The 20,748-nt window shown below is 40.2% G+C and overlaps 1 protein-coding gene across 7 annotated transcripts in view; it reads left to right on the forward strand.

The window, feature by feature from the left end:
* The first annotated feature begins 6,942 nt into the window (after nt 1-6,942).
* Nucleotides 6,943-20,748, forward strand: part of ST7 (suppression of tumorigenicity 7) — a 254,173-nt gene continuing 240,367 nt past the window's right edge. For all 7 annotated transcript variants that reach the window (XM_067746807.1, XM_067746809.1, XM_067746806.1 and 4 more), the window contains exon 1: nt 6,943-7,093. In XM_067746807.1, the coding sequence (XP_067602908.1) occupies nt 6,943-7,093 (151 nt within the window). The remainder of the gene's footprint in view (nt 7,094-20,748) is intronic.

A 20,748-nucleotide genomic window follows, 5' to 3' on the forward strand; every position in this document is an offset into this window, starting at 1 on the left:
CAACAATAAACTTAGGGGATGATTAGAACAATGTAAAAAGTATGCATGGAAAAACTGATTGAGGGAAATATACTAAAATGTTAACTAACAGAATGTGTATAGTAGGGTCATGGTTCTTCATTATTTTTGTCTAATTTTCTTTATTTTCTAAATGTTATTGTGATTGTTTTGGCTCAAGTTGTGAACTGACCATAGCCAATTTGGGCATGTGCACTGGGTTGTTTTTTTTTTTTTTTGGTTGATATCAATTGCTATGAATAGTCATATGTAGCTATAGGTCTTCCCCTCTCCTTTCCTTATAGCCTCAACATCATAATTACCAGGTAGTATCTTAGGATAAAAGCTAGTCTCAGACCAAATTCTGACATATGCCCAAGCATTTATTAGAAACAAATATTACAGGAATTTATATAACTTGTTCTGTAAGCTGGATAAAGTCCCCACTTTCTGAAATTTTAGGTGCTCTGCCACCCTTCCATGAAAAAACTGCATGAAAGAAACAGGATTCAGTTAACCATATAGTTGGCATGAGGTAACCAGAAACCTTCCAGTTATCAACTAGTCCCAGAAGTGTTTAGGAATCATGCTCTTTGCACCACCCTCCCCCTATTGTTTCATTTTGGAACCCTGGACAGTGTATCTTTAAAATATTTTAACCAGTTTCATATCTTGACTGCCACTAATTTCATAAATAAAAACTCACTTTTAACACCCCTGCTCTGCAGAGGAAAAGGTAAACCCTCTCTAGTAGAAGACAACATCATCTGGAACATCCTCTATAATTATTTTTATACACAGTGTTAAGCATCATTAAAAAATTCTTAGACATATCAAAATAAAGCCAAGAGAGGAAGAAAAAAAAAACCCCAATACACAATAACAATAGAGCCACAGGTGGTCTAGATACTGAAGTTAATAGATGTGGACTTTAGAATAACTATGATTAATATATTCAAGAGAATAGAGAAAAAGATATGGATAAAGAGAATTTCTTACTCATTTAAAGAATTGGAATCTAAACAAAGAATAAAATAAAAATTCTAAAATCAAAGTAGATCGCCATTATCTAACAGCATTACATTAAAAAAAGAAAAAATCCCTGCTGGATGTGAACTTAGAGAGAAAAGATAAAACTTTGTGAAGTTAGGTAACAATCTCCCCCACTCCTGGTCTATATTTGCATCCAATGATTTATACATAAACTAAGGAGACTTCTAGAAACATATAGCCCCCATAGAGGTTCAGAAATAAGCAGTATATACTGATGAACTGAAGCAATTGCAGTGGGCGATAGGATGAGGCTTCAACAAGAGTGGAACTGCTGAGGGTGCTCAGACGAGGTAGCAGAATGAGATCTCTCTCCCAAATTATTTTAGTATTATCCGCAATAGGCAGCAATGTTGTTATGTGATTTAAGGCAAATTGGCAATAATGAAATAACAGTCAATATATAAGTTCTCTAAACCACTGATCCTTAGTGGGGTGTAGGCAGTCCAGGAGTACATATATAGTCTGTTGAGTTTTAGGGAGGGAATGCTAAAACATATTTATATTCAACTCATCTTTGAAAAGGTTATGTATTTATTTTCATTGTGTATGTACATAGTATATTGATATGTGGAGCATACTAACTTGTAAATAGATATACATAATTTGAGAGTGAGTTAAATATATTATTTTTTTACTGTTGGCCAAAGTTTGGCCATTCCTCTAAACCTACATATTCATTTACTAAATTTCATGTTGCTTCTACTATATCATGATTCAAATCCCACTATAGCTGGTTAATATCTGAATTTGGAGTTTCATTTGCTAACCTCAGTTTTCTCCATCTATAATTTCTTGGAATTCAGGTGTTTTGTGAACTAGACTAAAAGTGACAACCTTATTTTGTAAAAAAGAGAATAGACAGTTTTCTCAAATTTAAATGGCTTTCCAGTACATTTTTACATTTTTATTAAATCTTTGCCTAGTGCTCTTATTTGTTTTCCAGTCCTAGTAAACAATAAAACAGATGAATAAAAAATTAGCAAAAAGAAACAGTAAGGTATAGATTTTTTTTTTCAGCTTGTCTGCTAATTTTGTTTAATGGATACATGCTCTTAGCTATGACTTTTTTTTATTGCAGATGTATAATATAGTCATGCTGGAATTAAGCTTATCAGCATATTATAAGGTTCCTTAAGGGCTCTAGACTCCCAACATATGCTGATGCCTGAAAACATTGAGAAGCATCATTTTATTTTATGGCTTTGATATCTGGTATTTTTTAATAGCACTTGGAAGAGTAACTTTTTCAGTTGACATAAATTTTGTTTACATGTAAATAACTCGATAGGAGAGCATATTTTGAGAGTAGACAAGGGAAGGAAATAAAGGAGCTAGGCAGCTAAGGAAGAAAGAAGGCCTGCTAGGTGGTGTGGAAAATAAATGTCCTTCTACCTCTCAGTTTGCCTGGGGTAGGCCCTGCATCTTAGAATCTTATGACTTCAAAGAAAACTCAGAGGTCATTTAGCCCAGCTGTGACTGAGGGGGTTCCCAGGACACAGGACTTTCAGTTTTAAAACTAGGAAAGTCCCAGCAAACCTCATGCAACCTCCCACATTCTGCAAGGATCCCTTCTTACATGACAAACAAAGCTGTTATTGTTCCCATTTTACAGATGAGGTTGGTGTCAGCCAAACATCTTTTAGAATACTCTCAGTGATCTCAGTGATGGGAAGCCAGCTAGTGGGTCTGTTAGAGGCTTCCTCCTCAAACAGAAGTATTTCCCCATCATTTATATTCGTTGGTTCTTTCTTACATGAAAATCACAAAGCGCTTACATTTTTTAAGTCTAGAAAACCAACTTGTCTGAGAGGTCAAAATTCAAATAACCCTAGCCCCTCACTCTTCAGCTCAATATACATAATCATTTCAAATCAATTCAGCATTCAAGGCCTGTGTAAGGCTCTGGAGGGTATCTGATAAAAGAAGAGGGGTCAATGAACAAATCTATAAAGAATACTTGATAAATGTGTCTAAACATGGTAGCCCAAGATAAGAGCCCCTGTTGGAATAAAATTATAATATGAGATGCATATGAGAAATAGAAGTGCAGATAATTAAATCTAGGCTATAGCAAGTTATTTCCTACAGTGTGTCCAATCAGTCAAACTTGACAAGTTAATTCAAATTGGTTTGATTATATGGACATCTTCAGCTCAAAGGCTGAATGACAAACTCTGATCAAAGAGAAAAAATTATACTGTAAAAATAGCATTATAAAGATAATTTTGAGGGGGAGGAAAAACTCAAGAGAAGCCACAGTTTCAATTATAAACCATATTCACTAACTGTCATTATTAACAAGGAGATAAATCCCATTACAGTTAAATGTGCATAAGGTGCTAAATTTAGCAGCCATGCAATAGCATTGCAACTCAGAATAAAAGGAAAACTTCGAATAATTTTTGCAAGACAAAGTAAAGAAGAGAGGTTAGAAGATGGAGCAGGCAAGTGCATTACTTCAGACTAGCCTGAAATGTGCTTTAAGATAAAAAAAATTTGATTTTTCTTTTTTCCTCTTTTTTAGATTAGGTTTCCACACAGGCCAAATACACCAGATGATTGTGAAATTTTCACTTTAATTTGCATGCCTAAGTATAGTTCCACATTAGAAATGAGAACAAGATGAAATGTAACTGATAAAGTGTAAGGGAATACCTCTTGGTTAAAGAATGGAATTAATTATCAGAAATTAAAGAATAAATGGTCTGTGTCAATAAAAACAAATTTAAGCTTATATCATGACTATCAGATTTTTCTTAATTCTACCAATAATTCTATAACATCAGTTTAACCCAATTTCTGGATTTTTTTCAATGCAACAGATTGTTTAACTGAGGAATCTAAATTTGTTAGGTGCTTTGGAGGTAGGTCTGTGTGCATGAACTTGCAATTTGAAGCCAAAACCACAAAATAACATGACATGACATAGCCAGTAAATAGCATATTATTTTTGTATTTCTCCTGGAATTATTTTATATGATGGTTATTACTGGTTCTGGGTATTTTTGAAATCCTGTAATTTTTAGCAAAGAAATGTCTAGATGTGACTCTGGTTCCTGAAACTCTAGCCAGTCATGGACCAAAAACATGCAGTTTTAAAATAAAATAATAAAGTTGGGATAACTGATGCTATTTTACATATATAGAAAATTTCAGACAATGAATTTTTATTTTGATTAGAAGTGCTGTATTAAAAAAAACCCTCTTGGGTTTGAGTATCAAGAATAAAAAGAAAAGTATACTATTATCATTTCTACACTTATTTAAAGTGCAACTGAAAAGCCAGCCCATCTTACCGTATCTTCCCAAGAGTAAAGATATTGAGTAGCTTAGTCAAGAATAGAGGAATAAGTTTTTTTTAATTGATTTATTTTATTTTTATTTAGTTTTGGCTGCGTTGGGTCTTTGTTGCTGTGTGCGGGCTTCCTCTAGTTGCGGCAAGCGGAGGCTACTCTTCGTTGCAGTACACAGACTTCTCATTGAGGTGGCTTCTCTTGTTGCAGAGCACAGGCTCTAGGCACGCGGGCTCAGTAGTTGTGGCTCGTGGGCTCTAGAGCGCAGGCTCAGTAGTTGTGGCGCATGCGCTTAGTTGCTCTGCGGCATGTGGGATCTTCGACCAGGACCAGGGCTCGAACTGTGTCCCCTGCATTGGCAGGTGGATTGTTAACAACTGCGCCACCAGCGAAGTCCCACCTTGAAGTATTGATGCCTAATTGAATGTGAGGAGGAAAGGAGGTGAGGGAGTGGGATGAATCCGGGTGGCATGATCCTCAGATTCCTGAATTAGGGAGCCGGAAGGGTGATGCCCATTCCCTGATGGAACTCTAGATGGAAGAGCAGTTGGGGGTGAGGAGGTAATGAGTTCACTTTTGGATACGATGACCTTGGGGTGACTGTGCACCAGCCCACTGAGAGATGGTCAGGTGGTGGTGGGACATATCTGGGATGTCACTATTTCATGAATGGTCCCACTCAACAGCCACCCTTCACTCTTTATCTTTACCCTGCCTATACTATCAGTCACGAAGGCCTGTCAGTTCTACTTCCTTAATATGTAATTTCCACTTACATAAGTCTTGGTCATTTGGATTAGTGTGTGCAATGCCAAATAACTGTGAACACCTTAGCATTTCTACAAGGCCCTTCAAGATCAGACACTCTTCAGCTTTATCCCTCTCAACACTACTCCATGTGGAGCCTGCACTGCAGCCATACTGAAGCAGCTGAGGCTCTCACGAGATCTTGTTCTCACTCAATTCTGCATCCGAGCACAAAGACGTGTCTCCAACCCCAACCCCCCGCTCTGGCAGCACATCAGGGAGAGGCAATCATGAGTAAGATAGGGCTGACCCTACAGGATCTCCTAGTAGATAATCAAAAAACTGTAGCTCAGCTGAGTCAGATTTATGTCCCTTCTTTGAGGTTCACCGACAGCAAAAAGTCAGGCCCCAGTCTATTCATTTAAATTAAGTAGGCAAACCTATTGCAGAGAATCTGGTGGGTTACTTAATCATCACATAAAATAGATGTTTCATGTACTCATGTTGTTTTATTCTACTGAGAATCCAGGCATCATTGTTAGATAAAAAATTGTTTGGTAGTATGCTGCAATAAATATCTATAAAAAAGTATGTGTGTGTCAATTTCTCTTATCCTTGTCTGTATCACCGCTCTAGTAGATCAAATATATGGAGAAACCAGTAGCTGACAGTGAGATTGGAATTAGTGAAAATGTAACAGTAGTTCTATTATGTATGCCATAATACATAAAATACATGTAAAAAGTTAAAGGAGCTTGTTTTATTATGCAGGAAATGACAAGTAAGCAAAACAATATTTATAATAAAATATTCTCTTGAATGCTCAAAATTCTAACAATGTCTTGGCTGTAGATTGGGTTACCTGCCATTGCTTTATTACTATCCAATACATAGAAAGTGAAATTATTTATGGACAGAAACAGACTTTAAATTTTCATTTGGTAAAGGCAACGTTTCATTCAGTACAGACAAAAAACGTTTTTAATTTACTTCTTGTTTAAAGTAGCCAGTTTAGAGTAAGCCAAAATTATCCCGGAGAATTGTTTATATTAAAAACAGGCTGAGAGTTGTTTGATCTGTCATCACCCCCCAGATTGGATGATAAACATTCTTCTTGTCAAGTTGTCTTTGGAAACCCCCTGTGCGGCTTCAAGGAAGACAAAACAAAGGTAAAAATAGTGTGCAACCCAAATCTTGCTTAACAGAATGATTTATCTTCAGGCCTACTAACCAGTGACAGGAGCACATCTAATTTTTTTCTAGTTGCTCCGCGTTTATTCATCCCTCTGAACCTAAATTCTGAGAGAAAGGAGTAGAGCGTTGGGTTTAAGACCTCGTACGCTGGCATCCATCATACTGCAAATGAATTTTGGCTCGAGCTGAAGTTAAAGTGCTCAGTCACTTTGTGCCTCAGTTTCCCTTATCTATATAATGGAGATTGTTGAAGGAATTAGGTGAGATTATACAGACCTTGGAACAGTGCCTGACATACAGGAAACCTCAACATATGTCAAGAGTTTCCCTCAGCGCGCCACTTGGCTTGTCTTTCTAAGTATTAGCATAATATAAATGGCATCAGAACGTGAGGGGCAAGGGCCACGTGATCCTTCCACGAAGGCCACTTGTAGGGGCCTTCAGAGAGTTAGCATTAAGGCTGGGAAAAAAAGGCAAGCGCGCCCGCGACTCGCGCGCGATTTCCCGCCGCGCCCGCGTCCCGGGCGGCGGGCGAGCTCCGGGGGCGCCGGGGCCGCGGCGGCGGCGGCGACGGCGGCGGCGCGAGCGGCGCCTCCGGGCCGGTGAATCATCCCTGCAGACACCGAGAGCCGCGGCAGCAGAGAGCAGCGCCGGAAAAATGGCTGAAGCGGGCACGGGCTTTCTGGAGCAGCTCAAGTCCTGCATAGTTTGGTCTTGGACTTATCTCTGGACCGTATGGTTCTTCATCGTCCTCTTCCTGGTCTACATCCTGCGGGTGCCCTTGAAAATCAACGACAATTTGAGCACAGGTAAGGCCCGGGCAGCCAGGCCCGCTGCGCTCGCCCCTCCCCCGCCCCGGAAAGTTAGTGCAACTCGCCCGGGGCCGCGGCCAGCGGGGGCGGCCGGGCGCGCGCTCGCGGACGCGCCGGGTCCCGCGCACCGGATGCCCGCGGCCACCCGCCAAGGACGCGGCGCCTCGGCTGGCGGGGTAGACGGGGTTGTGCGAAGGCGGCTGGCGGCCTTCGCGGCTCCGCGGCCCGGCGACCCCGCGGAGGAGGAGCCGCGCCGGCAGGCGGGCCTGACCGGCGGCTGCCGCTCCTGCGCCCGACGTGCTCGTCGGGCGGCGACAGAGGAGACGGAGGTCGGGAGGGAGGGAGTCCTCGCGTAAGCCCACTTGGCTGTCTGCGCGTGAACCCCGAGGGCTCCTCAGATTTGTACCGTGTCCTTCCTCACACGCTGTCGGCTGCGGGTGCAGAGCGTCCGAAGTGTAGTCGGACGAGGCGTGCCTCCAGATCCCGGCGCGACTCGGCCGGTCGCGGGCGCCCCCGTGAGGGTACTGCTCAGGGGTGCCCAGCGGCGAAGCCCCCAGAAGGAGTCGACCCCGCACCTGGGGCCGGGACTGCCCGCCTGTGAGCCCCCTGAGTTGCGGGCGAAGAGGCGTCTCTTTTAGATGGGGAGAGGGTTTCTCGAAAGTACTATCAGGGCTATGGATGACGTGTCAGGTTACCAGACGGAATGTCAAAGGGACAAAAGGAGAGATAGGAAATCTGGAATTTATGATGGTTTTAAATGGTCTTAGCCCTTCTCTCTCCCTTCTCCCCGTCTGCATAAGGCGTTGATAACTAGTCATGTTCAGAATCTTAGAAAAAGCTCCACATGCTAAGAAGTGAGCCCCGCCGTGTGTCCTCTCCACGGTCGTAAGTGCAGAAGGTAATTAAACAGGATCTTAAACTTGCAGTCAGACAACTGAATCATTAGAAAACAACCACAGAGAAAACTCACACCAACAGTGACACTCCGGAGACAAATCAAAAACGCAAAGTATATTTTGCAGGAAGGGTTACAGTTCTTGAAGTCTGGAAATAGTTGTGCGACTCGTTAGAAAGGTCTTTTCTTTTTTAAAATTTCACAGTAATTTGGGAAATCCTTACATTCTTGAATGAATGCGTATGTATTCTACCTAATGTGTGATTTACATAGTCCGGGAGTCAGGGGTCTGGAAATGCATTTTCCTCTGTGTTGTTAACTGCACTAAAACAATTTTTAGAATGTTTGAGATAATGTAGTCATTTTGTTAGGTACTTGTGCTTTTATTTATTTTTTTAATTTATTTATTTTTGGCTGCATTGGGTCTTTGTTGCTGCGCGTGGGCTTTCTCTAGTTGCGGTGAGCGGGGGCAACTCTTTGTGGTGTGCGGGCTTCTCATTGCGGTGGCTTCTCTTGTTGCAGAGCACGGGCTCTAGGTGTGCGGGCATCAGTAGTTGTGGCACGCGGGTTCAGTAGTTGTGGCGCGCGAGCTCTAGATCGTAGGCTCAGTAGTTGTGGCGCACAGGCTTAGTTGCTCTGCGGCATGTGGGATCTTCCCGGAGCAGGGCTTGAACCCATGTCCCCTGCATTGGCAGGCGGATTCTTAACCACTACGCCACCAGGGGAGCCCCTACTTGTGCTCTTAAATACTAAGCCTCATATACCTTGATTTCTTTAACTTGAACTCATGTTCATATTCACATTTGTTTCATAGTATCCCTTGGGAAGGTACTCCTGGGGTGCAGATAGGACTCTGCACCCTAGAATCATCTTGCCATTTTTATAGGAGCTGCTCAGCCCTTGGATGCAGTCATCCTAGTGATGATGGCTTTCTGGCTTTTCCATCTGTTAGAGTGGTTGCTTATCAGAGTATTCTTCCTTGCTTTTGGTTTCCTTGCCTTTGGCAAATATATCTCTAAGATACCTTCACCTCACGACATGTGGGGTCTTAGTTCCATGTGGGATCTTAGTTCCCCAATCAGGGATGGAAACCGGGTGCCCTGCATTGGAAGGCAGGGTCTTAACCACTGGACCACTGGGAAAGTCCCCAAAGTTTTGTTATCTTTAGAAGTTGCTTGAATATATGAGGCCATGGAGTCTTATATTTATTGGTAAGTGGGTTTAATTTTTTTCTCCCAAAAAATTCATTGTAAGGTTTAAAAATTGTGAACGTTTCTCATTTAATACACATTTAAAATTTTTATTTCAGAACACACATTTGTAATACTACATTTTCTTAAAGTAGGTTAAATAATCTACGTGTGTATATGTGTGCATGTGCCCATACGTGCCACATACCAATGCTTCATACAGAACAGGCAAGAAGCAAAATACCTACTGGTAATATGTGTACTTTTAAAAAATATATATTTATTTATTTGGCCTCCCCGGGTCTTAGTTGCGGGTCTTGGGATCTTCTTTGCCACATGCGGGATCTTTAGTTGTGGCATGCGGAATCTTTAGTTGGGGCATGAGGGAATCTTTTAGTTGCAGCCTTCGGGATTTAGTCCCCGACCAGGGATCGAACCCGGGCCCCCTGCATTGGGAGTGCGAAGTCTTGACCACTGCACCACCAGGGAAGTCCCAATATGTGTAATTTTTAAGGAAGAAAATTGTTAGGTCCTCTCCCAGCAACTTTAAATCTAGTATTTCTCACAAACACCTTTGTTAATTTGCATTAGGGTCATTTCTCATTTGGGCTTCTAAGAGATAGAGGAAATATGAAGACGAGGTATGAGATTCAGGCCGTCTGGGCTGAATCTCATCTGACACACGATAGAGGGAACCTGAGACTATTTATCCCAGTGATGCTGGACTTCTGTTTTCAGTGTGGTTTTACCTATATTTTAGTCATAAAAGAAGGTAAAGGAGAAGCACACAGAGAGTACATCTCTCTCTGCCACTTCTGTGAGAAGGTAAGGGGAGAAGGGGACATTGGACCCTCCTATGGTGGAACTTGTCCTTTCAGGGAGATCTAAATGGGTTCTAATGGAACTAATTTTGCTGTTCCTAAGTGCTATGGTGCTGGCCTCTTCCTGTGATGATGAAAGCACATGTCCCTGGAGAGGCTGTTGAATCTAGAGCTGCTTTTAGGAAGCTGTGGGTGGCCCAGGCCTCCTTCCTTAGGGAAGCTGACACTATTGACTGATTTGCAGATATTGAAAAATTCTTGCATTCCTGGGATAAATTCTACCTGATCATGGTGTATGATCCTTTTAATGTATTGTTGGATTTGGTTTGCTAGTATTTTGTTGAGGATTTTTTGCGTCTATGTTCATCAGTGATACTGGCCTGTAATTTCCTTTTTTTGTGATATCTTTGTATGGTTTTCTTATTTTTTTTTTAATTTTTGAACTTAATTCTATTTATTTTTTTATACAGCAGGTTCTTATTAGTCATTAATTTTATACACATCAGTGTATACATGTCAATCCCAATCTCCCAATTCATCACACCACCACCACCACCACCCCCTGCTGCTTTCCCCCCTTGGTGTCCATACGTTTGTCCTCTACATCTGTGTCTCAATTTCTGCCCTGCAAAACGGTTCATCTGTACCATTTTTCTAGGTTCCACATATATGCGTTAATATACGGTATTTGTTTTTCTCTTTCTGACTTACTTCACTCTGTATGACAGTCTCTAGATGCATCCACGTCTCTACAAATGACCCAGTTTTGTTCCTTTTTATGGCTGAGTAATATTCCATTGTATATATGTACCACATCTTCTTTATCCATTTGTCTGTTGATGGGCATTTAGGTTGCTTCCATGTCCTGGCTATTGTAAATAGTGCTGCAATGAACATTGGGGTGCATGTGTCTTTTTGAATTATGCTTTTCTTTGGGTATATGCCCAGTAGTGGGATTGCTGAGTCATGTGGTAGTTCTATTTTTCGTTTTTTTAAGGAACCTCCATACTGTTCTCCATAGTGGTTGTATCAATTTACATTCCCACCAGCAGTGCAAGAGGGTTCCCTTTTCTCCACTCCCTCTTCAGCATTTGTTGTTTGTAGATTTTCTGATGATGGCCATTCTGACAGGTGTGAGGTGATACCTCATTGTAGTTTTGATTTGCATTTCTCTAATAATTAGTGATGTTGAGCAGCTTTTCATGTGCTTCTTGGCCATCTGTATGTCTTCTTTGGAGAAATGTCTATTTAGGTCTTCTGCCCATTTTTGGATTGGGTTGTTTGTTTTTTTTAATATTGAGCTGCATTTCTTTTTAGTATTGAGCTGCAAATTTATATATTTTGGAGGTTACTCCTTTGTCCATTGATTCATTTGCAACTATTTTCTCCCATTGTGAGGGCTGTCTTTTTGTCTTCTTTATGGTTTCCTTTGCTGTGCAAAAGCTTTGAAGTTTCATTAGGTTCCATTTGTTTATTTTTGTTTTTATTTCCATTACTCTAGGAGGTGGATCAAAAAAGATCTTGCTGTGATTTATGTCAAAGAGTGTTCTTCCTATGTGTTCCTCTAAGAGTTTTATAGAGCCCAGTCTTACATTTAGGTCTGTAATCCATTTTGAGTTTATTTTTGTGTATGGTGTTGGGGAGTGTTCTAATTTCATTCTTTTACATGTAGCTGTCCAGTTTTCCCAGCACCACTTATTGAAGAGACTGTCTTTTCTCCATTATATATCCTTGCCTCCTTTGTCATAGATTAGTTGACCATAGGTGCGTGGGTTTATCTCTGGGCTTTCTATCTTGTTCCATTGATCTATATTTCTGTTTTTGTGCCAGTACCATATTATCTTGATTACTGTAGCTTTGTAGTATAGTCTGAAGTGAGGGAGTCTGATTCCTCCAGCTCCGTTTTTTTCCCTCAAGACTGCTTTGGCTATTTGGGGTCTTTTGTGTCTCCATACAAATTTTAAGATTTTTTGTTCTAGTTCTGTAAAAAATGCCATTGGTAATTTGATAGGGATTGCATTGAATATGTAGATTGCTTTGGGTAGTATAATCATTTTCACAATATTGATTCTTCCAATCGAAGAATATGGTATATCTCTTCATCTGTTCATATCATCTTTAATTTCCTTCATCAGTGTCTTATAGTTTTCTGCATACAGGTCTTTTGTCTCCCTAGATAGGTTTATTCCTAGGTATTTTATCCTTTTTGTTGCAATGGTAAATGGGAGTGTTTCCTTAATTTCTCTTTCAGATTTTTCATCATTAGTGTATAGGAATGCAAGAGATTTCTGTGCATTAATTTTGTATCCTGCTGCTTTACCAAATTCATTGATTAGCTCTCGTAGTTTTCTTGTGGCATCTTTAGGATTCTCTATGTATAGTATCATGTCATCTGCAAACAGTGACAGTTTTACTTCATATTTTCCAATTTGGATTCCTTTTATTTCTTTTTCTTCTCTGTTTGCCATGGCTAGGACGTCCAAAACTATGTTGAATAATAGTGGTGAGAGTGGACATCCTTGTCTTATTCCTGATCTTAGAAGAAATGCTTTTAGTTTTTTACCATTGAGAATGATGTTTGCTGTGGGTTTGTCATATATGGCCTTTATTATGTTGAAGTATGTTCCCTCTTTGCCCACTTTCTGGAGAGATTTATCATAAATGAATGTCGAATTTTGTCAAAACCTTTTTCTGCATCTATTAAGATGATCATATGGTTTTATTCTTCAATTTGTTAATATGGTTTATCACATTGATTGATTTGCATATATTGAAGAATCCTTGCATCCCTGGGATAAATCCCACTTGATCATGGTGTATGATCCTTTTAATGTGTTGGTGGATTCAGTTTTCTAGTATTTTGTTGAGGATTTTTGCATCTATATTCATCAGTGATATTGGTCTGTAATTTTCTTTTTTTGTAGTGTCCTTGTCTGGTTTTGGTATCAGGGTGATACCTCATAGAATGAGTTTGGGAGTGTTCCTTCCTCTGCAATTTTTTGGAAGAGTTTGAGAAGGATGGGTGTTAGCTCTTCTCTAAATGTTTGATAGAATTCACCTGTGAAGCCAGGTGGTCCAGGACTTTTCTTTGTTGGAAGATTTTTAATCACAGTTTCAATTTCATTATTTGTGATTGGTCTGTTCATATTTTCTATTTCTTCCTGGTTCAGTCTTGGAAGGTTATACCTTTCTAAGAATTTGTCCATTTCTTCCAGGTTGTCCATTTTATTGGCATAGGTTGCTTGTAGTAGTCTCTCAGGATGCTTTGTATTTCTGTGGTGTCTGTTGTAACTTCTCCTTTTTCATTTCTAATTTTATTGATTTGAGTCCTCTCCCTCTTTTCCTTGATGAGTCTGGCTAATGGTTTATCAATTTTGTTTGTCTTCTCAAAGAACCAGCTTTTAGTTTTATTGATCTTTGCTATTGTTTTCTTTGTTTCTATTTCATTTATTTCTGCTCTGATCTTTATGATTTCTTTCCTTCTGCTAACTTTGGGTTTTGTTTGTTCTTCTTTCTCTAGTTCCTTTAGGTGTAAGGTTAGATTGTTTATTTGAGATTTTTCTTGTTTCTTGAGGTAGGCTTGTATAGCTATAAACTTCCCTCTTAGAACTGCTTTTGCCGCATCCCATAGCTTTTGGACCATCATGTTTTCATTGTCATTTGTCAGTAGGTATTTTTTGATTTCCTCTTTGATTTCTTCAGTGATCTCTTGGTTATTTAGTAAAGTGTTGTTTAGCCTCCCTGTGTTTGTGTTTTTTACATTTTTTTCCCTGTAGTTGATTTCTAATCTCCTAGCTTTGTGGTCAGAAAAGATGCTTGATATGATTTCAATTTTCTTAAATTTACTGAGGCTTGATTTGTGACCCAAGATGTGATCTATCCTGGAGAATGTTCCATGTGCACTTGAGAAGAAAGTGTGTTCTGTTGTTTTTGGATGGAATGTCCTATAAATATCAATTAAATATATCTGGTCTATTGTGTCATTTAATGCTTGTGTTTCCTGATTAATTTTCTGTTTGGATGATCTGTCCATTGGTGTAAGTGAGTTGTTAAAGTCCCGCACTATTATTGTGTTACTGTTGATTTCCACTTTTATAGCTGTTAGCAGTTGCCTTATGTATTGAGGTGCTCCTATTTTGGTGCATATATATTTATAATTGTTATATCTTCTACTTGGATTGATCCCTTGATCATTATGTAGTGTCCTTCCTTGTCTTTTGTAACGTTCTTTATTTTAATGTCTATTTTATCTGATATGAGTATTGCTACTCCAGCTTTCTTTTGATTTCCATTTGCATGGAATATCTTTTTCCATCCCCTCACTTTCAGTCTGTCTGTGTCCCTAGGTCTGAAGTGGGTCTCTTGTAGGCAGCATATATATGGATCTTGTTTTTGTTTCCATTCAGCATGCCTGTGTCTTTTGCTTGGAGCATTTATTCCATTCACGTTTAATTATCGATATGTATGTTCCTATGACCATTTTCTTAATTGTTTTGGGTTTGTTTTTGTAGGTCCTCTTCTTCTCTTGTGTTTCCCACTTAGAGAAGTTCCTTTAGCATTTGTTGTAGAGCTGGTTTGGTAGTGCTGATTTCTCTTAGCTTTTGCTTGTCTGTAAAGCTTTTGATTTCTCCATCGAATCTGAATGAGATCCTTGCTGGGTAGAGTAATCTTGGTTGTAGGTTGTAGGTTCTTCCCTTTCATCACTTTAGTATATCATGCAACTCCCTTCTGGCTTGTAAAGGTTCTGCTGAGAAATCAGCTGTTAACCTTATGGGGGTTCCCCTGTATATTATTTGTCACTCTTCCCTTGCTGCTTTCAATAATTTTTCTTTGTCTTTAATTTTTGCCAGTTTGATTACTATGTGTCTCGGCATGTTTCTCCTTAGGTTTATCCTGTATGGGACTCTCTGCACTTCCTGGACGTGTGTGGCTATTTCCTTTCCCATTTTAGGGAAGTTTTTGACTATAATCTCTTCAAATATTTTCTCTGGTCATTTCTCTCTCTCTTCTCCTTCTGGGACCCTTATAATGCGAATATTGTTGCATTTACTGTTTTCCCAGAGGTCTCTTAGGCTGTCTTCATTTATTTTCATTCTTTTTTCTTTATTCTGTTCTGGCAGCAGTGAATTCCACCATTCTGTCTTCCGGTCACTTATCCGTTCTTCTGCCTCATTTATTTTGCTATTGATTCCTTCTAGTGTATTTTTCATTTCAGTTATTGTATTGTCCATCTCTGTTTGTTTGTTCTTTAATTCTTCTAGATCTTTGTTAAACATTTCTTGCATCTTCTTGATCTTTGTCTCCATTCTTTTTCTGAGGTCTTGGATCATCTTCACTATCATTCTGAATTCTTTTTCTGGAAGGTTGCCTATCTCTACTTCATTTAGTTGTTTTTCTGGAGTGTTATCTTGTTCCTTCATCTGGTACATAGCCCTCTGCCTTTTCATCTTGTTTGTCTTTCTGTGAATGTGGTTTTTTGTTCCACAGGCTGCAGGATTGTTCTTCTTGTTTCTTCTGTCTGCCCTCTGGTGGATGAGGTTATCTAAGAGGCTTGTGCAACTTTCCTGATGGGAGGGACTGGTGGTTGGTAGAGCTGGCTGTTGCTGTGGTGGGCAGAGCTCAGTAAAACTTTAATCCGCTTGTCTGCTAATGGGTGGGGCTGGGTCCCCTCCCTACTGGTTGTTTGGCCTGAGACGACCCAACACTGGAGCCTACCCAGGCTCTTTGGTGGGGCTAGTGACCGGCTTTGGGAGGGCTCACGCCAAGGAGTACTTCCCAGAACTTCTGCTACCAGTGTCCTTGTCCTCACGGTGAGACCGAGCCACCCTCCGCCTCTGCAGGAGACCCTCAGACACTGGTAGGTAGGTCTGGTTCAGTCTCTGTGGGGTCACTGCTCCTTCCCCTGGATCCCGATGTGCACACTACTTTGTGTGTGCCCTCCGAGAGTGGAGTCTCTTTTTCCCCCAGTCCTGTCTAAGTCCTGCAATCAAATCCCGCTAGCCTTCAAAGTCTGATTCTCTAGGAATTCCTCCTCCTGTTGCCAGACCTCAAGATTCGTAAGCCTGACATGGGGCTCAGAACCTTCACTCCAGTGTGTGGACTTCTGTGGTATAAGTGTTCTCCAGTTTGTGAGTCACCCACCCAGCAGTTATGGGATTTGATTTTACTGTGATTGCGCCCCTCCTACCATCTCATTGTGGCTTCTCCTTTACTTTGGATGTGGGGTATCTTTTTTGGTGAGTTCCAGTGTCTTCCTGTCAATGATTGTTCAGCAGTTAGTTGTGATTCCGGTGTTCTCGCAAGAGGGAGTGAGAGCATGTCCTTCTACTCCGCCATCTTGAACCAATCTCCTTTGTATGGTTTTGGTGTCAGGGTGATGTTGGCCTCAAAGAATGAGTTTGGAAGTGTTCCTTGCTCTGCAGGTTTTTGGAATAGTTTGAGGAGGATAGGTGTTAACTCTTCTCTAAATGTTTGGTAGAATTCACCTGTGAAACCATCTTCTGTTTTTTTGGGAGTTTTTAAATTTAAATCTTATAATGAAAAATGAATTTAGGAGAGACAAAGGAGGAAGCAAACATATTAGGAATAGCACACAGTGGTTAGTTTGATAATTGATTTTTGATGTTCTGCCCTTGAGTTGGATAGAAGAATGTTAAAATAGTTCTATGATTTACTGAAAATATAATGAACTTTTAACAAGATTTTTAAAAACCCCAAATTATATTGTTACTTGTCAGTTTTCAAGTGAATTAATTATCCTAAAACAGTGCTTTTCCGAAAGGGCAGAAAATTAATTGTAGACAGGAGCAGTCATGCGGGATATTATTCAAGAAAAACAGTAGCATAGATTAATCTTTTTTTTTTTTTTTTTTCATTTTTGTGGTACACGGGCCTCTCACTGTTGTGGCCTCTCCCATTGCGGAGCACAGGCTCCGGACGCGCAGGCTCAGCGGCCATGGCTCACGGGCCCAGCCGCTCCACGGCATGTGGGATATTCTCGGACCGAGGCACGAACCCGCGTCCCCTACACCGGCAGGTGGACTCTCAACCACTGCGCCACCAGGGAAACCCTATTTCTCTATTTTTAACATAAATATACAAACTATATTTTGTAGAATCCTTTTAGATTTACAGAAGATTACTAAAATACTACAGAGAGTTCCCATATACCTAACATCCAGTTTCCCCTATTACTAATATCTTACATTATTATGGTACATTTGTTTCAATTAAGGAACCAATATTGACACATCATTTTTAAAAAATTATTTTATTGAAGTATAGTTGATTTACAATGTTGTGTTAGTTTCTGGTTTACAGCAAATGATTCAGATATATATATATGAATATGTATATGTAATAGTTAGCATTTGCTAATCCCAAACTCCCAGTCCATCCCTCCTGCACCTCCCCTTCCCCATGGCAATCACAAGTCTGTTCTCTATGGCTGTGAGTCTGTTTCTGTTTCATAGATAAATTCATTTGTGACACATCATTTTTAATTGAAGTCTATACATCATTCAGATTTCCTTAGTTTTTACCAAATGTCCTTTTACTATGTTCCAGGATTCCATCCAGTATACCACACTACATTGTTGTCATGTCTCCTTAGACTTCTTTTGGCTGTGACAGGGTTTCATATTTTTCTTGCTTTTGATGACCTTGATAGTTTTGAGGAGTATTGGTTAGGTGTTTTGTAGACTCTTCCTGAACTGGGATATGTCAGGAGTTTTTCTCATGATTTTTCTGGGATTATGGATTTGGGGAGGGAGGACCGCAGAGGTAAAACGCCATTTTCATTACATATCATGGGTACATACCGTCAATTTGATTTGTCACTGTTGATGTTGACCTTGATCACCTGACTGAGGTGGTTTAGTGTTTGTCAAGTTCTACACTGTAAAGCTACTCCCCTCTCCCCTTCAAATACTGTATTAAAATGGAAGTCACTTTGCACAGCCCATGCTTCTGGAGTGAAGTTTTGCTTCCCTTTGTAAAAATAAACAGAGACCACCCAAAAGGAATAAGTAAAGGCTGTTTATTCAGAGCTTGCTATAGCAAGGAAGAACTTCACCGAGAATTGTTCACCATTTTGGAAACTCAGGACTCCAATAGCAATACCATTTGTAGTATCTGAGTCGCTAATGTGACATACTTGTATCGGCCTGCATTGGTAGTTGTTGCATTCATGGTGATGCTATGTAAGGGTACAAGTGTCTGTCTACTTCATTAAATGTTTTACCAAAGTCATGAAAACATCTGCATTCTGAATACAATTGTATTATTTTAAACAGGGCCAGAGTGAGGCATGTGAGGTGCCTGGGTGCAGAATTTAAGGAGCTACTCTCTCAGTCCTGCAGGTGCAGCTTCAGCATTTGCATGACTTTGCCTTAAATTTTATACCCTAGGTGCCTTGCTCGCCTTATCCCTTATCCTGCCCTTGATTACAAATTGTGTTCTGTTTACTTCTTCTTTATATTAGAGTTAGGATATTATATTGGTTATTTTTGAAATTTATGTGTGAGAGTAGGTAGATTATTAAGTTTGTTATAGGATAGAAAGAGGGTGTTTAAAATTAGTTTTTATAAAAGGTGTTAGATCTGATTGGACTGAGAACCACTGCTGTAGGGCATATATTTGGAAGTGTCCCTTCCTTAGCCATATCAGCATCTTCAGTTTTATTGGATATTTCCAGATTAATTTACATATGATTGTATTAGTCAGAGATTGCTGCAGTAATGCTACATAAAACAAAACAAAACAAAACAAAAAAACACTTTAAAACTTAGTGGCTTAAAACAACAAGTGTTCGGGGCTTCTCTGGTGGCACAGTGGTTGAGAGTCCGCCTGCCAATGCAGGGGATGCGGGTTCGTGCCCCGGTCCGGGAAGATCCCACATGCCGCGAAGCGGCTGGGCCCGTGAGCCATGGCCGCTGAGCCTGCATGTCCGGAGCCTGTGCTCAGCAATGGGAGAGGCCACAACAGTGAGAGGCCTGCGTACAGCAAAGAAAAAAACAAAACCAAAAACAAACCAAAAAAACAATAAGTGTTTATTTTTCCCTGTTGCAACTCAAATGTGCTTGGCTGGATTCCTGACTCCAGACATCGGGCTCCAGGCTCCAGGCTCCAGGTTAGGTTAAGGTTGGATTCAGGTCTGCTCCATGTCTCTCATTCTGTTGGACAAATAGCTACCCAATCTTCTCATGCAACGTGGCAAGAGCAAAAAGAAGGTAAGTGGAAATATGTAAAACCTCATGTGGGTCATATCTAGAACTGGCCTACTGTCTCCTTCTCTGTCACTTCTGCCTACTTTCCATTGGTGAGAGCAAGTCATAAGCCCAACATCTGTGGGGGTAGGGAAGTATACTCTGCTTATTCTGCAGAGCCATCTGGAAAAGTTGTGGATCATAATTCCAATACAAGGAGGGTATGAAGAATTATGACCCATGATTCAGTTTACTACAATGGTTGTACCATTATATACTCTACCAGTCATGTACGCAAGCTTCTATTTCTCAGCATCTTCAAGATCTTGATGTTACCAGACTTCAACATTTTTGCTAGTTTGATGCATGCCAAATGACATATTGTTATTTTAATTTGCATTTCTAATTGTATATGTCTATTCAAAATATTTACTATATACTTGTTTTTAAAGATTAGTTTTTCTTCCACTATAAAGTCAGTTAATAAGAATAATAAAATCTTTTTGTGATGAAAACAAAAATTTGGAATATGAGATTATGATGGTTGTAATTAGTTACAAACTCTGGCAACCAATTTCTGTTCTTTTGCTTACATGATGTCAGATATTCTGAAGAATATTAAAAATGTCTATACTCTTTTTTTAATTATTTATTTTTAAAATTTATTTTTGGCTGTGTTGGGTCTTTGTTGCTGCACGGGGGCTTTCTCTAGTTGCGGTGAGCGGGGGCTACTCTTCATTGCCATGCGTGGGCTTCTCATTGCAGTGGCTTCTCTTGTTGTGGAGCACGGGCTCTAGGCGTGCAGGCTTCAATAGTTGTGGCTCGCAGGTTCTAGAGTGCAGGCTCCGTAGTTGTGGCGCACGGGCTTAGTTGTCCCGCGGCACATGTGATCTTCCTGGACCAGGGCTTGAACCCGCGTCCCCTGCACTGGCAGGCGGATTCTTAACCACTGCACCACCAGGGAAGCCCTATACTCTGTTTTTGAAAGACCCTTTTAGTTCTGACATTATGATTCTGTGGACATGGTGCATTTACAGTTTTCTTTCTACTTAGTAATCTAATTCTGTTGAATCCATTTAGTAAGTCAGGTATATGCTATGTATTCCAAACTACTCTTTTGAAAATGTGACTGGTTATTACAGAATATGCTGCTGTTGTGAGTTTCAGTAAACGGATTTCTGGGGTGTTCCTCTGGGAAGAGTGCTTCCTCTTTACTGGCACTGCTCCATCTGGAGGCAGTGCTTACTGGTGGACTCCATCCAGGTGAGAGAGGCGTGGGGAGGAAGAAAGGCACCCACAGAGTTTCTGCCTTGTATTGAGTGGGCCAAAAAGTTCCTTTGACTTTTCAGTAAAAAAAAAAAAGACACATTTTTCAGTTTCACCAAGAAGTTTATTGGACAGTGTATTCACCGTTTTGTTCCACTACCTTCTGCCATTTTTCAGGCAACTTTGTAATTCCATCTTCCCAAAACTATTTATCTTTTTGAGCAAAGAACTGGTCCAGGTGCCTTTTACAGTCTTTCAGGGAATTGAAATTTTC

This window comes from Pseudorca crassidens, chromosome 8 (genome assembly GCF_039906515.1).
Source record: "Pseudorca crassidens isolate mPseCra1 chromosome 8, mPseCra1.hap1, whole genome shotgun sequence".
Lineage (NCBI taxonomy): Eukaryota > Metazoa > Chordata > Mammalia > Artiodactyla > Delphinidae > Pseudorca > Pseudorca crassidens.